This window comes from Acinonyx jubatus, chromosome B1, assembly GCF_027475565.1.
Source record: "Acinonyx jubatus isolate Ajub_Pintada_27869175 chromosome B1, VMU_Ajub_asm_v1.0, whole genome shotgun sequence".
NCBI classification, from domain to species: Eukaryota; Metazoa; Chordata; class Mammalia; order Carnivora; family Felidae; genus Acinonyx; species Acinonyx jubatus.
In genome coordinates, this window is record NC_069382.1 from 160,708,984 (window position 1) to 160,724,562 (window position 15,579).

A 15,579-nucleotide genomic window follows, 5' to 3' on the forward strand; every position below is an offset into this window, starting at 1 on the left:
TTCTTTACCATATAGATGCCTCTTATTTCTTTTTCTTGTCTGATTACTGTGGCTAGGACTTCTAGTACTATGTTGAATAAAAGTAGCAAGAGTAGTGGACATCCTTGTCTTGTTCCTGATCTAAAAGGGAAAGTTCTCAGTTTTTCACTATTGAGTTATTAGCTGTGGATTTTTCATATATGGCCTTTATTATGTTGAGGTATGTTCCCTCTGAACCCACTTTGTTGAGAGTTTTTGATGTGAATCAGTGTTGAATTTTATCAAACGCATTTTCTGCATCTATTGAGATGATCACATGATTTTTATCTTTCATTTTGTTGAGGTGTTATATCACGCTGATTGATTTCAACATATTGAATCATCCTTGCATCCCTGGAATAAATCCCACTCAATCCCGATGATCCTCTTAATGTATTGTTGAATGCAATTTGCTAATATTTTGCTGATGATTTTTGCATCTATTTCATCAGGGATATTGGCCTATAGTTTTTTTTTGGGGGGGGGGCGCGGTTTGTGGTGTCTTCATTTGGTTTTGGCATCAGGGTAATGCTCACCTCATAGAATTTATTTGGAAGATTTCCCTCCTCTTCTATTTTTTGGAATAGTTTGAGGAGAAGAGGTGTTAATTCTTTTTTAAGTGTTTGGTAGAATTCACCTGTGAAACCGTGTGGTCCTGGATTTTTATTTTTTGGTAGTTTTTTTGATTACCAACTCAATTTCATTACTAGTATTTGGTCTGTTCAGATTCTCCTACGGATTCGGTTTTGTAAGATTGTATATTTCTGAGAATTTATCCATTTCCTCTAGGTTGTCCAATTTGTTGGCATATAATTTCCTATAGTATTCTCTTATAATCCTTTGCATTTCTGTAGTGTCATAGTTACTTCTCTTTAATTTCTGATTTTATTTATTTGGGTCCTTTCTGTTTTTTTCTTGATGAGTCTGGCTAAGGGTTTATCAATTTTCTTTATCTTTTTGAAGAACGAGGTCTTGGTTTATTGATTTTTTTTCTGTGTTTTTTTTTTCATTTCTATGTCATTTTTTTCTGCTCTGATTTTTATGATTTCCTTCCTTGTACTCACTTTGGGATTTCTTTGTTCTTCTTTTTCTAGTTCCTTTAGATGTGAAGGTTAGATTGTTTATTTGAACTTATTCTTGTTTTCTGAGGTAGGCTTGTATCACTATATATTTCCCTCTTAGAAGTGCTTTTGCTGCATCCCAAAGATTTTGGACCATTGTGTTTTCATTTTCATTTGTCTCCATGTGCTTTTAATTTCTTCTTTGATTCCTTCATTGATCCATTGGTTGTTTAGTATTATGTTTCGACTCCATGTTTGTGTTTGTGCTTTTTCCAGGTTTTTTCTTATGGTTGATTTCTAGTTTCATACCATTGTGATAAAAAAAAGATGCAGGTATGATTTCAATTTTCTTGAATTTACTGAAGCTTGTTGTGTGGCCTAACTTGTGCGATCTCTTCTGGAGAATGTTCCATGTACACTTGAAAAGAATGTGTATTCTGTTGGTTTGGGATAGAATGTTCTATATATATCTGTTATATCCATCTGGTCTAGTGTGTCATTCAGAGACACTGTTTCCTTATTGATTTTCTGCCTGGATAATCTACCCATTGATGTAAGTGGGGTGTTAAAGTCCCCTACCATTTTTGTATTACCATCAAGTTCTCTCTTTATGTCTGTTAATATTTGCTTTATGTATTTAGGTGCTCCAATGTTGGGTGCATATATTTTGTAACTGTTATTCTCTGTTGTTGGATTGATCACTTTATAATTATGTAATGCCCTTCTTGTCTCTTGCTCCAGTTTTTGTTTTCTCTGATTTTGTCTATTTTGTTTGATACTATATATTTTTTTTCTGCTTTCATTTTCGTGGTAAATGTGTTTACATCCCTTTACTTTCAGTTGGTATGTGTCTTTACATCTGAAGTGAGTCTCTTGTAGGAAGCATACAGATGACTTGGGTTTTTTAAAATATATTTTGCCACCCTATGTCTTTTGATCGGAGCATGGAGCATTTAGGCCACTTGTATGTGAAGTTCTAGCAGACAGGTGTGAACTTATTGCCATCTTATTGTTTTCTGCTTGTTTTTGTAGTTCTTCTCTATTCCTTTCCTCCTCTTTTGCTCTCCTTCTTTGTGATTGATGAGTTTCTGTAGTGTTATGTTTGGTTTTCTTTCTCTTCATTTTTTGTGTCTATGTCATTGGTTTTGGGTTTGTGTTACCATGAGGTTCATATATAGCGTCCTAAGTATATAGCGGTCTAAATTAAGTTGATGGTCATTTAAGTTCAAATGCATCCTTAAAAAAAAAAAAATTCTTGGGTATTCTACACATTCAGAAAAACTGCTCTAGTAATGAACTATTGATGTGATCCCTGAAAGTATCATGTAGATATATTTTAAAACCCGAGGGACATAATATTTTGAATATGGCAGTGTGCTCAGTACATGTTTACTAAATAGATGTAAGGAAGCCCCTTAGATTGTGACATAAAACCTCTGAATTTCTCTCTCATATTTTTTGATCTCTATCCCAAAAGATAAAACAAGATTTAGGGCCCTTTCCAGTCCTAAGATGAAATGTGCCCCCATGAACATTTAAATTACTATTCCCCACAGAGATGGTGCTGTTGGGCTGAATTCTCTCCATCACCTACCTGCTTGGTTCTAGGGAAGAAAATGCATTCTGTGGGACCTGTGTGCTGACAGCCGGGGCCTGACTGGAGATAACACCACAGTGTGTCATGTACAGCCATGAGAGAAAAGACAGATGATTCTATCATAGCTCCAGGAAGAATAGTGATGGGCATGCTTCTCCTGATGAGTCAACAACAGTTATATGGACACATTATTCTTCTAACAATTAGACTTAATCGTTAAACATTTTTTTCCTTGCTTTGTCCCAGGAGGAAAATAAGTCTGGATTTAATGTTTGTAAGTGGTCCTTCTAGCTCATCAGTAAATCAATTTTTCTATTTTAAGCATTAAAAAGGTAAGGCATTTTTTATTCTTTTGTCTCTAGTAGTAAAACTTTCTTATATTACCCCACATTCTATATTTTATCAGAAATTTAAGAAAAGCAATTTGGAGAAATGCTTTTATTTAGTAAGATATTTAAATAAATTGATAGAATTTCCCACTGCATAAATACCATATTTTTTCAAAACTGAGGTTCTTTGTGTGTAGTTTCCCATTTTCATGCATCTCTCTTCTTATATACTTTTGTTTTCCACAGACTTGCTCAGTCAATGCATCCTGTTTTAAATAGGTCATAAAAAGTATTTGGGAGTACTCATATGAAAATGGTGATCGTTCTCATAATGGTGTCCTTCTTTATAGGATCCAAATCTAAAAAACAAAAACAAACAAAACAAACAAACAAAAAGACATGTAATTGACATGTAAAAACCATTCATGAAGGTACATTCTTATATAAAATTTCAACCATAATCTACTTTGGTTTTACTTACCTATCATAAAACCAAGAGAGATGTGATCAATTTACAAATCAGTAAATGAAGACATAAAAAAGGATTCATGCATATGGGAAAGGCAGACTAAAATTTTAACCTTTGAAGTCCTCTTTCCATGTATATGAATCATTCCAAACGCACAACCGTTTAAGAATTATTAGCTGATAACATTGGCGGAAAATAAGCCTGGATTTTCTCTCTAGTGTTCAGTTTGCAAAATATCCATTTTATGGATGAGGGGATCATGAAACCTGAAATGTTATTCGTGTTACATTAATGCACATGCAATCTACTTGCAATTTCAACTTCTTAGTCTTCTACAGATGCTACAGAAGAACAGCTTACTTTACTGATGAATAATTAATTCTATAGCTCTTGTTGGTATGATGAAATATAAAAGGCACTAGAAAGGAACCTAAGACATGAGCAAATGAAGCCACTGACTTCCTTTTCTTCATCAGCAATCACAGCATCCAAATAACCTTCATAATACAGGAGATAGGAAGTCTGTTTAATTTGTCATCTCAAAACAATAATAAGGAATATTAAAATAGCACCTCTGATCTGCGATGACTAGAACTGAGTCCTAAGGAAGTAATCAAGGATGCGCCCAAAGTTATAATTAGGAGTCCCCAGAAGACTTCTTATAATAATGAAAAGAATAAATGAGCAAAAACAACTCATTTGGTTAGCTATATTTGCTACATCCATATAATGGAATATTATGGAAAAATTTACAAATATTTTCAGAAGAATATATTGTTATGGAAGGAAGCTCATCATATAGTGTTTGGATGAAAAAAAATCAGGTTAATACATAAAATGACTATACAGACATATGCACATATACATATATGATTCATACATTTATAAAGTTGGGATAATTGTGTGATATATAGATATATATGCACATAAAAAGCAGAGATGTACCAAAACTATTACCAGTGATAACCTCTGAATTGCTCGTCTCCGCAGTAGAACATAAGCTCCATAGGACAAAAATTTGGTCTTATTCACCATTTTGTCCTCAGTATCTAGCACCAGGCCTGGCCTCAGGCCTGGCAATGAGTACTTGTTGACTTAAAGAATGGGATTTTTGGTGAACTCAGTATTCGTTGACTTTATTTAATACATCTTCATATATATATATATATATATATATATATATATATATATGGAATTTTTAAATTAAGACACGCTTTCTACTTATGCTTCTGTTATTTTCATAATTAAACTGAGTGCGAAACAGATCTAGCTCCCTTCACAGGTGGTTTGGATCAGTCTGCAGTTGTGATTAGCTAAAAATATTTTATTTGGACTTCTCCACACTCCTGGTATATGAGAATAAGGAAACAGGGAGACCTTTTTCCTTCCTAGATTTTCTAGCTTCCATATAAGAAGCTACCTCAGTTGACAAAAGGAAGAAAACTTTCTATTTCACTTCTACTGCGACTACTATAAATATTACTGTTGCTATTGTATCTACTGCCTAATAAGCACTCACCATGCACTATTTTTTTTTCTAAACAATTTTATCGAAATGTGCCAAGAGCACACGGTCAGCACAAATGTATGAACAGGAAAAAACCCACATGTATCACCATGCACTATTCTAAGAGCTCTAGGTGTCAGTCAGACCTCAAATAACCTTGGGGGGTAGGTGCTACGATTTTTCCCGTTTTGCAGGTGAGAAACTTGAGGCTTAGAGGGATTAGCCAACTTGCCTGCAGTTACCCAGCTGTTTCTGACAAAAGTGAGGATTGGAACCGGGTAGCTTGACCCCAGAGCCCATGCTGTTCACGAGCACATTTCACACACTAGGGATGAGATCAAACAGTAATGCAAGCAATCAAGACTTGGTTATATGGAGCGCCCAGGTGGCTCAGTCAGTTGAGAATACAACTTTTGATTTCCACTCGGGTCATGATCTCACGGCTGTGAGATTGAGCCCCACGTTGGGCTTTGCACTGGGTGTGGAGCCTGCTTGGGATTCTCTCTCTCTCTCTCTCTCTCTCTCTCTATCCTTGCCCCTCACTCTCTCTCTTAAAAAAAAAATAAAAATAAAAAAGACTTGACTGTAGCTGTTCTTACATGTGTTCCCTATACTTCGGTACAGTTTTTTCTTGTTGTAAGGAGAGACAAGGAAGAAAAAGAAAATGGATAAATTCCATCACCAACACCACACCCCCCCCCACCCAGGCAAAAAAAATGAAGTCTGAGAAGTTTCCATGATGACTAGCTGGTAAAAGTAGTATATATATCAAATAATAATAACATATATAGATATGTTCTGGCTTTGGTTTTATGCAAACATTTCTTCTCATTATCTAGTCATAGGAAGAAAAAAGAGCACATACTCCAAAGCACATAGTTTGCTGCAAATAGATTTCTCAGATAACCTCTATTCAGAACTAAACAGAATCCAATATATTTCGCATGCTAGAATCTCTGTGGTGAAAACGAATTATCCACTCTCCGCAGGCTCAGTCTTAATTGTACGTCTGAATAACGGGGAACAATTTTGTAAAACTCAAAGCCGACACCACCAAGAGGTCCTGCTGAGTCGGTCTGGGTGGGGCTCTCCACGTGAGTGGTACATGCAGCCAGAGCTGAGAATCTCAGCAACCTAACGATGCTAACAGGCTTCCTCCCCAGTTGTTAGCTCTGTCACTCACTAGCTATGTACCCTAATGAAGTTACTTCATGTTCCTCAGCCTGAACTTACCTATAAAATGAGGACAACCAGAGTACCAACCCAATGACGATTAGTTGAGGTAATACCCAAAGCACCTAGAACAGGGCCTGGGACACAGAACACTCACAGATTCGCTGTTGTGATGGTGTTGATGGTGATGATGATGAAGAGGATGCCAATGTGATCTTTTTCACCTGAGCCTGAGACCATAACATGTTTCTCTATCCCAGAAATCAGGGACCATAACTTCAACCCAAGTGGGATAGTATCTTTTTTACCATGAGATCCCTTACCTGAATGAACCTCTAGAACCATACATAATTTGGAGCTCATTGTGAGATAGTATTTAGGTCTGTAAAGGGGATGTGGTGCCTCAACTGTAGTCAACAACATGAAAGAATTCACTCACCTAGGATTGAAATGAATTTCCTTAGGAACTGCCCTCTGGTCTGTGACTACTTTCTGGTTGTCTCTATAATTAATGGGGTCATCAGGGATCCTAAATTTGGCCATCTGAATTTCAGAGTCACTCAGTTCAGCACGGGAGATTCTTGCATAGCCCAATCTGTGGCAGAAATAGAAATGGTTTGCAAAGGTTTTATCACCAAATAGAAATCTGATGAGATCTAATAGATAACACCTGCATTATTAAGCCAGTTTCCCATTTATAACTCTACTCTGTACATCACTACAATTAGCTTGATTTATTACTCCAAATATTTATCAAAACATTGCTTTTACTATATAAATGAATAAGGAACATGCACCCAGGCTTAATTAACTAAACATACACTAATGAATATTCTGTCTCTACAAATTGCCTATCACACGATTATATTTTGCATCGAGAAAAGGAGTTCTCCACAATGACAGCAGCATATGCCTAAATTCTTTCTTACCTTTAAAATTCAAATATCACATGCATATTTTCATCCACATTTACAAGTCTAATAGAGAAGATTTTGTATGTCTGAAAAAAACTGCACATCCTGTTTTTGCTTAGAGCTGTCAGTTCTTCAGGAAATCAAAGCATTTTATAGGTATTATCCAAATAGTTACAGAGAAGCCCAGATGGAAACCATAAGCAACCAAGAATTCATTTTTATTTTTATTTTATTTTATTTTATTTTATTTTATTTTATTTTATTTTATTTTATTTTATTTTATTTTATTTTATTTTATATCTGGTCTCTCTAAAAAATACCTATCAGCTTCAGTTATTCACTTATTCGATGAACAAATATGTATTGAGTCCCTACTACATACAGGCATTGTTCCAGGTATTGGGGATAAACAGTGAACAAAACAAGGCCCTTGCCTTCATAGAGCTTTCGTTCTAGCTGAGGAGGACAGATTAAATATGTATGTGTACACTCTATCAGGTGGTGAAAAGGCCGAAGTCCCCTAGGGGACTAAGCAGAGTAAAGAGGACAGGGAATGCTCAGTGGCAGAGGCTGCTATCTTAGAGTAAATGCTCACAGCATATTGCTCTGATCGAGTGCCATTTGAGCAAAAGTTTGAATGAAGTAAAGGAGCAACCCCGTACAGATACTGGAGGATGGGCGCTCTAGGGAAAAGGCGGAGCAAATGCAAACAACCCGAAGGAGAATGTGCCTGGCTTTTTTGAGGGCCAGTTCCACAATGACCAGAGTGGAGTGCATAAGGGCAAACACCTTGGGGGTGAGTTTGCACGGGTGCTGGGGATAGTAGACGATACAACTTTCCTTACAGACCACTGGAAAGACTTCAGATATTTTTCCGACAGTGAGATGGCAATCCAAGGCATTCTGTGCAGAAATGCAGTGGCTACTGTGTAGAGGATAGACTCCAGGGAAAGGGTGGAAGAAGGGAGACCAGGTAGGAGGCCACTGCAATAATTTCGGTGAATGCTGGTGGGGGCTTGAGCCAGACTAGTAATAGGAGAAACATTTAAAACAAAACCCGTACCTACGTACAAAATAGAGACAGGAACCCAGAGCTGAGACAAGTAGAGGCAGCAAGTCTGCGCACCACGAAGGGTAAAAGGAGAGCCACGGCAGCATCGGAATGGGGTGGAAGCTGTCTGACAGGCTGACGTGTTTACTAAGCTCAGGTCCCAAATCCGTGCGGTACCCTGTAATTCTAGGTCACTCTGTCCAGTGAATCTAGGGTTTTTTATTGCTCAAATATCTAAGATCAACGTTCTAACTCCTTTCATGGACACTGCCTTCAAGGTCCTTCTAAAAGTCCTTGAAGATAAGGAACCTGACAACCAAATCATCTACTAAAACAAGGGATTTCTCATTGTCCATAAGTTTTTATTAAGTGCTTGACTGAGTGCAGATGATTGAGATAACGTTTACAGAATTGGTCTTATGGACAGAAACTGAAAAACAGTAATCCCTAACTTCATTAATTTGGGTATTTTTAAATTTTAAAATCCAGGATGGTTAACATACAGTGTAATATTAGTTTCAGGTGTACGATCTAGGGGTTCAACACTTACATACATCAGCCAAGGCTCATCATGACAAGTGCCCTCCTTAATCGCCATCACCTGTCTAGCCCATCCCCCCTCCCCCAGCCACTTCCCCTCTGGTGACCATCAGTTTGTTCTCGATAATTAAGAGTCTGTTTCTGGGACTGCCTTTCTCTCTTTTTTCTTTGCTTGTTTTTTATTTGTTTCTTAAATTCCACATAGGAGTGAAATCATATGGTATTTGTCTTTCTCGGCCCTCTAGCTCCATCCACATCATTGCAAATGGCAAATTTCATTCTTTTTATGGACGAATATTATTCCGTTGTGCATATACACCACTTCTTTATCCATTCATCTATCAATGGACACTTGGGCTGCTTTAATAATTTGGCTATTATAAATAATGCTGCCGTAAATATAGGGATGCATGTATCCCTTTGAATTAGTGTTTTGTATTTTTTAGGTAAATATGATTACTGGATCGTAGGGTACTTACACTTTTAACTTTTTGAGGAGTCTCCATACTGTTTTCAGAGTGGCTGGAAACCAGTCTGCATTCCCACCAACAGTGCAAAAGGGTTCCTTTTTGTCTATATTCTTGCCAACACTTGTTATTTTTGTGTTTTTTCTTTTAGCCATTCTGACAGGTGTGAGGTGATCATTGTAGTTTTGATTTGCATTTCCCTGTTCATGAGTGATACTGAGTGTCTTTTCATGTGTCTGTTGGCCATTTGGATGTCTTCTTTGGAGAAATGTCTGTTCATTTCTTCTGCCCATTTTTAGTTGGATTATTTGTCTTTGGGGTATTGAGTTTTATAAGTTCTTTATATAATGTTTTGGATACTAACCCTTTATCAGATAAGTCGTTTGCAAGTATGTTCTATATCTTCTACCATTCAGCAGGTTGCTTTTAGCAACCTGCTTTTAGCAGATTGTTTCCTTTGCTGTGCAGAAGCTTTTTATTTTGCTTTTATTTCCCTTGCCTCAGGACACAAATCTAGAAAAATGTTGCTATGGCCAAAGTCAGATAAATTCCTGCCTGTGCTCTCTTCTAGGATTTTTATTGTTTCAGGTTTCATATTTAGGTCTTTCATCCATTTTGAATTTATTTTTGTGTATGGTATAAGAAAGTGGCCCAGTTTCATTCTTGTGCATGTCACTGTCCAGGTTTCTCAACACCATTTGTTGAAGAGGCTGTCTGTTTCCCAATGGATATTCTTTCCTGTTTTGTTGAAGATCAACTGACCATATAGAGTTGCGGGTTCGTTTCTGGATTTCCTGTTGTGTTCCATCGATCTATGTGTCTGTTTTTGTGCCAGGACCATACTGTTTTGATCACTACAGCTTTGTAATATAACTTGAAGTCTGGAACTGTGACGCCTCCAGCTTTGTGTTTCTTTTTCAAAACTGCTTTGGCTATTTAGGGTCTTTTGTGGTTTCATATACATTTTAGGACTTTTCTGGTTTTAGTTCTGTTACATTTCCATCTGTTATAGACTAAATGTTTGTATCATTCCCTGAATTCATATGTCAAACTGTAATCCCCAATATAGCCCTATATGGAGATGGGGTTTCAAAGGAAGTAGTTAAGTTAAATGAGGTCACAGGGGGTGGGACCCTGATCCAATAGGACTCTCATTCTTTTAAGAAGAGACACCACACAGCACGTGTGCCCACTCTCTCTGTCTCCAGAACAGTGAGAAAATACATTTCTGTTGTTTAAGCCACCCAGCTATATTTAGCATATATGTGTAAATATTTATATATAAAAATCTGCTCCCTAACTCTTCCAAGGAAAGGTGATAAAGGTCTTGGGCCACAAGTATACATAGCCAAATGATTAGCTATTATGGGCACTGGTATTATAAACAGCACTTTTCCTTGGCAACTAACAATATTACAACTTCAATTTATACCTATTTCGGTCTATATCATAAACTGTTTTCTAGAAATTCCCATGAAAACAACCACTTTGATATGAATGTAAACAGAAACAATGTTTTCAATCTGATATACATGTTACAAAACTAATACTTTAGCATCTCCCTCCCCCACCTTAACCCTTTGGAAACCCCAAAATAATAGTCGACCTGTCTGTCCTGCAGCCATGTGGGCATGTTCTGGGCCTCTTGGAGTTTCTGAGTTATTAGTGTAACCAGAATGATCCTGACATCTCAAGCATCTCCTTGTCTCACCCCAGTAAGCATATGAACCCGTAGAATTGCTCAGGACCTAATAAAGGTCACCATTATATTAAGTCAGGGCCAAAGTTCTTAGAGTCCACAGAACTTGTGACCTGCTGCCTTCCTCCCTGCCCATATACTCCCGTTACGTCTTCTCCCACCTCCATTTAGCTACACACACTCCACCCCCACTAGCCTCACTTTTCTTTAGATACATCTGGCACTCTGTCTTTGGGCTTTTACACTAGCTAGTCCCTGGAGGGGTCTTCTCTCAGATAGCCACATGGTCCACTGCTTTAAATCTTAGCTCCAATGTCACCTTCTCAGTAAGACCTACCCAACCCCTACTTATAATGGCACCCCACCTCCATACTCTGGATGCTCTTTACCCTGCTCAATGTTTCCCCACCACACTCATCACTTCCTAAAATACAACATCATGGAATTATTGTGTTTCTTTCTCCTGCCAGGGTACAGATCTTTCTCTATCTTATTTACTACTTATACCCCTGGTGTTCTGCATACATTATGTTCCACCAATACTTGTTGAGTGACAAATAAGGTGAAGAACAGTTGGACATAATGGTTTGCTTTCACCAGACTATGACTCATAACTGAACAAGCCATGTCTCCAACGGGAGAGAAGCTGACCCTGTGATTCTGTATCATCCCTACAAGGCAACTGTTTTCTTCCATAAATGTGGACCACAGATCTTAGAATGTTACTTAGGGGTGATCAGTTCAACATCGCCCCTAACTTCACCAGGTAGCCAATGCCAGGACACCTCTGGGTGATGAAGTGCTCTGTGCGGAGGAGGGTCGAAGGCCCAGGAGGCCCATTCATAGGAGCCCACACCAGAGTTCCCAGCACTTTCCCAAGGAGGGTAGTTAGGGGTCTCGGGCCAAATATCTCCAAACAGATTGTGTACTAGCAGGAGAAAGCTGTGAGCTTCGAGGACTGTCTCCAGCATGTTCCCTCCACTGAAGAACCCTGTAAGTGGAGGGACCTGTGAATAGATCCGCTGTCCACAGGATCTGTCCCCACTTACCTGTCTCATGTCACCTCCCATCTCTCTCTGTTCTAGCCACGCTGGGCCCCTCACTGTTGGCAACCAACACCAGGCATGCGCCACTCAAACTTTTGTACCTGCTCTTCCCTTTGCTGGCAGTGATCGTCACAGGATATATGCAGGTGACCTTCCTCATGTCTTCCAGGCTGCTGCCCATCCTAAAGATCGCACCACAGCCACCCCTCAGCCTGCACGCTCCATCCCCATCCTTCTTACCTGGCCTCATTCATCTTTTCGTCACATTTACCACCACCTGCCCTTCTCTTTCTTAGGTGCTTACCTTCTGTCTCCTTCCACTGGAATGTAAGCTGTATGGTAGTCAAGGGTTCTGTTTGGTTCCCGTGACAGCCTCACTGCTTAGAACAATGCCTGGCATGTAACAGGCGTTTAATAAATACTTGTTGAATAAATGAGTGAATCCAAGAATAAATGACTAGTCCCTTTTTTGGTATTAAAACTGCTTCAGCTTCTTTAAAGGAAATACTACTTTTAAAACGGATTTACAAAGTTACATATTTGAATTTTAAGATCCTTCAGGTATATTATTTTGGAATATACATACCCTAATATATGCATATGTGGATAGTATTCACTTTTTGATATGGGGTGATTTTTTAAAAAATATAACTTACCTAGAGATCTCACCACAATATAGTAGTGATTCCAACAAGTGAGTTAACCTATCCCAAATTACATGATTAGAACTTGGCAAAGCTGGAATTCAACTTATTCCATGGTCCATGATGTTTCTACCATGCATACAATCAAAACTGGTACCATTCCTAATGTGTTAATATGTGTTTCTCATGCTTAATAACTTACACAGTATCCTTTTTATACAATTAAGCTTAATTTACTCTGTCATTTATTCTTTCTTATATCATTAGACCATGCCTTGAAAAAATGGTTAAACCGTGTAACTAGCCAAATCAATGTGTATAAAAAGTCACAAAATGATGTCTGTAAAGTTTTTTCCTTCCAGGATAGGCCCAAAAGATCTCAGTCGTAAGAGATAATAAAACAACAACAGTCAAAAACCTATGCTCACCTGATCAGCCCTCGATACATAATATATTCACACCATCTGTCTCGATCTGTGCTGTCAATATCCTACATAAAGAACAGAGAAGAGAATGTTTAAAGCATAAAAAACAGTGCTCTATTCTGAATTGCCAAGGAAATGTGTGAAGGACAGTAATAAATATGCTTTTGTGCATGCTGTTTTTTCTGCCTCACTCCTAATGATCTGTCAAGGTCCAAATTATTTATTCACCCTACAGACATTCCTGGAGCACCTACTGGGTGCCCATCTAGGCCCTCTACTGGGTGCTGGGGGGCACAAAGGTGAAGGTGGTCTACAGAGAGGGTTAGGGAGGTGAATCAGCAATACAGACACTGGCTTCCTGTGGCTTTCCACGTCCTTCATCCCAAGCAGAATTTACCGCATCCTCATCGTTCATGCCCTGCAGTACTTTATACACACCAGCTACACCATTCTGGACAGTTATTTGTTTCTAGGTCTCCACCCTCCCCTTCCTGAGCGGAGGGACTCTTCATCACGTTGCCGCCCTGGTCCTTAGCACGAAGCCTGGCATTCGGCAGGAGCTCAATCTGTGTTTGTTAAATTGAATCATTGGAAATAAACACATTTGGGGAGTAACCATGAGTCTTTTAGATGTTGAAAGCTTAAGACCGGTGTTATTTTTCATCAGAGAAGCAGAACATAAACATATTCTTTTTCTGTAATGTGGTGGGAAACTAAATATGGAGCTTTTATACTGAACAAATTTCCATCTCCTTCTTTTTAAAAATCCTATCAATAAAAAATATACGTCACTTTTGATCATTTCTCAATTTTACTATTAAAATTTAACTTAAAATATGTTTTTAAATCACTAAAACACATTTATTACCTATTTCTTCATTTTTTTCATAAGCTTAGTGGTGAACACATAGATGCTCGTTAATCTTTACTATTATTTATATGCCACACTCAACCCATTTACATGCCTTTGCATACATGGAAAAAATTATACTACATTTTAAAAGTTAAACTTTAAAATGTTAATGATGAAAAAAGCAAGTAAAATTGAAAGAGTACTGTTTGGTTTGCCTTGGAAAGAAATAAAAATTTAGTCATTCAGCTGTATATACTGGGAACCATAAACTATGAATATGTTTAACTGTCATGTTTTTTATTAGATTTTTAAAAAGATGCTGTCAAATTTTAAGACTGCAGAATTCAAATACTCATTTCTTAAAGAGAAAAATCTGTTCATCCAAGCATTTATGATTAAAACTCCTCTCCGCATTAATAAACTTCCTAATAGAAAAAGCTATATGAGAATTCACTGCCAGTCTTGACACAGCTTTTGACCATGATAGTGGTAACCAACAGAGGATTAAATAAAAATCAAATAAAATGCCTCTTCCTTAACACCATCCATATCCCTTACACACACACACACACACACACACACTATACGAATTCCTTCTCTTATTAGGACACAATTGTTTCTTAGACTTGCCTAATATGGTCATCTAACATTCTTTTATACTTTATAGACTATGTACTCACACGTTTATCTTATCTGATTTTATGCATACAGCCAGATGCACATAGTACATATACATATACAGAGCTCCCACTTCCTAAGTGCCCCCTACATACAAGGTTGAGGGCCCTGCAGACATTATCTTATATTTCATCCTCATATCCACCCTGTGATACAACAGACATTACTCTCACCACTTTACAGATGTGGCCACTGAGGCCTGGAAATTTTAAATAGCTTGCTCCCAGGTCACACAGCTGGTAAATGAGGCACCTGTTGGGCTAGTGAGACCACATGGAGAAAGAGGCCCAGCCATTGACCAGCACCAAAGCCCCAGGCATGTGAATGGGACCATCTTCGAACCCCGGCCACAGCCACCAGCTGACTACACGAGTGAACCCAGGCAAGAACAGAAAACCCACAGAATCAAAGGAGTCTTAAACTACTGTTGTTTTAAGCCACGAAGGTTTGAAGTGGTTTGTTACACAGTGCTAAGTAACCGATACGGCCTCTGACTCCACACGTATCAGGATTTCCTTTTTTTCTTCTGACCTCTCTTTAATCTCTCTTCTGAAATAATCTCCCTGGGGCACCTGGGTGGCTCAGTCGGTTGAGCTGGGGTCATGATCTTGCAGTTTGTGAGTTCAAGCCCCACATCGGGCTTGCTGTTGTGGGCTTGTCAGTGCAGAGCCCTCTTCAGATCCTCTGTCCCCCCTCTCTGCCCTTCCCCCACTTGCACGCTCCCCAAAATAAATACATCTTTGATAATCTCCCTTCTCTTCGCTCACCATCATCCCCATGATAGCTACATCAGTGTTTATTTATTTTAGAGAAAGAGAGAGACAGACAGACAGAATGCAAGCAGGGGAAGGGCAGAGAGAGAGGGAGACACAGAATCAGAAGCAGGCTCTAGGTTCTGAGCTATCAGCACAGAGCCCAACAAGGGGCTCGAACTCAGGGACTGCAAGATCATGACCTGAGCTGAAGTCAGACACCTAACCGACTGAGCCATCCAGGCACCCTGATAGCCACATTAAATGCAACTTTATCAGAGGTCTCTTTGGCCTTCCTTTTACACTTCTCTAACTTAGTAGCCGTATCACCCACTTCCAAGGCTTCCACGATTACC

At 38.5% G+C, this 15,579-nt stretch overlaps 1 protein-coding gene across 4 annotated transcripts in view; it reads right to left on the reverse strand.

The window, feature by feature from the left end:
- Positions 1-326: 326 nt before the first annotated feature.
- CWH43 (cell wall biogenesis 43 C-terminal homolog) overlaps positions 327-15,579 on the reverse strand; it is a 59,637-nt gene continuing 44,384 nt past the window's right edge. For 2 of the 4 annotated variants that reach the window (XM_027056526.2, XM_027056530.2), the window contains exons 14-16: positions 12,944-13,005; positions 6,594-6,749; positions 3,100-3,364 (exon numbers count right to left, since the gene is read on the reverse strand). In XM_027056526.2, the coding sequence (XP_026912327.1) occupies positions 3,286-3,364; positions 6,594-6,749; positions 12,944-13,005 (297 nt within the window). In that variant the 3' untranslated portion in view covers positions 3,100-3,285. Of the gene's footprint in view, positions 2,834-3,099; positions 3,365-6,593; positions 6,750-12,175; positions 12,265-12,943; positions 13,006-15,579 lie in introns of those variants that run through there. The other 2 variants (XR_008296328.1, XR_003419217.2) reach the window with 2 other exon arrangements.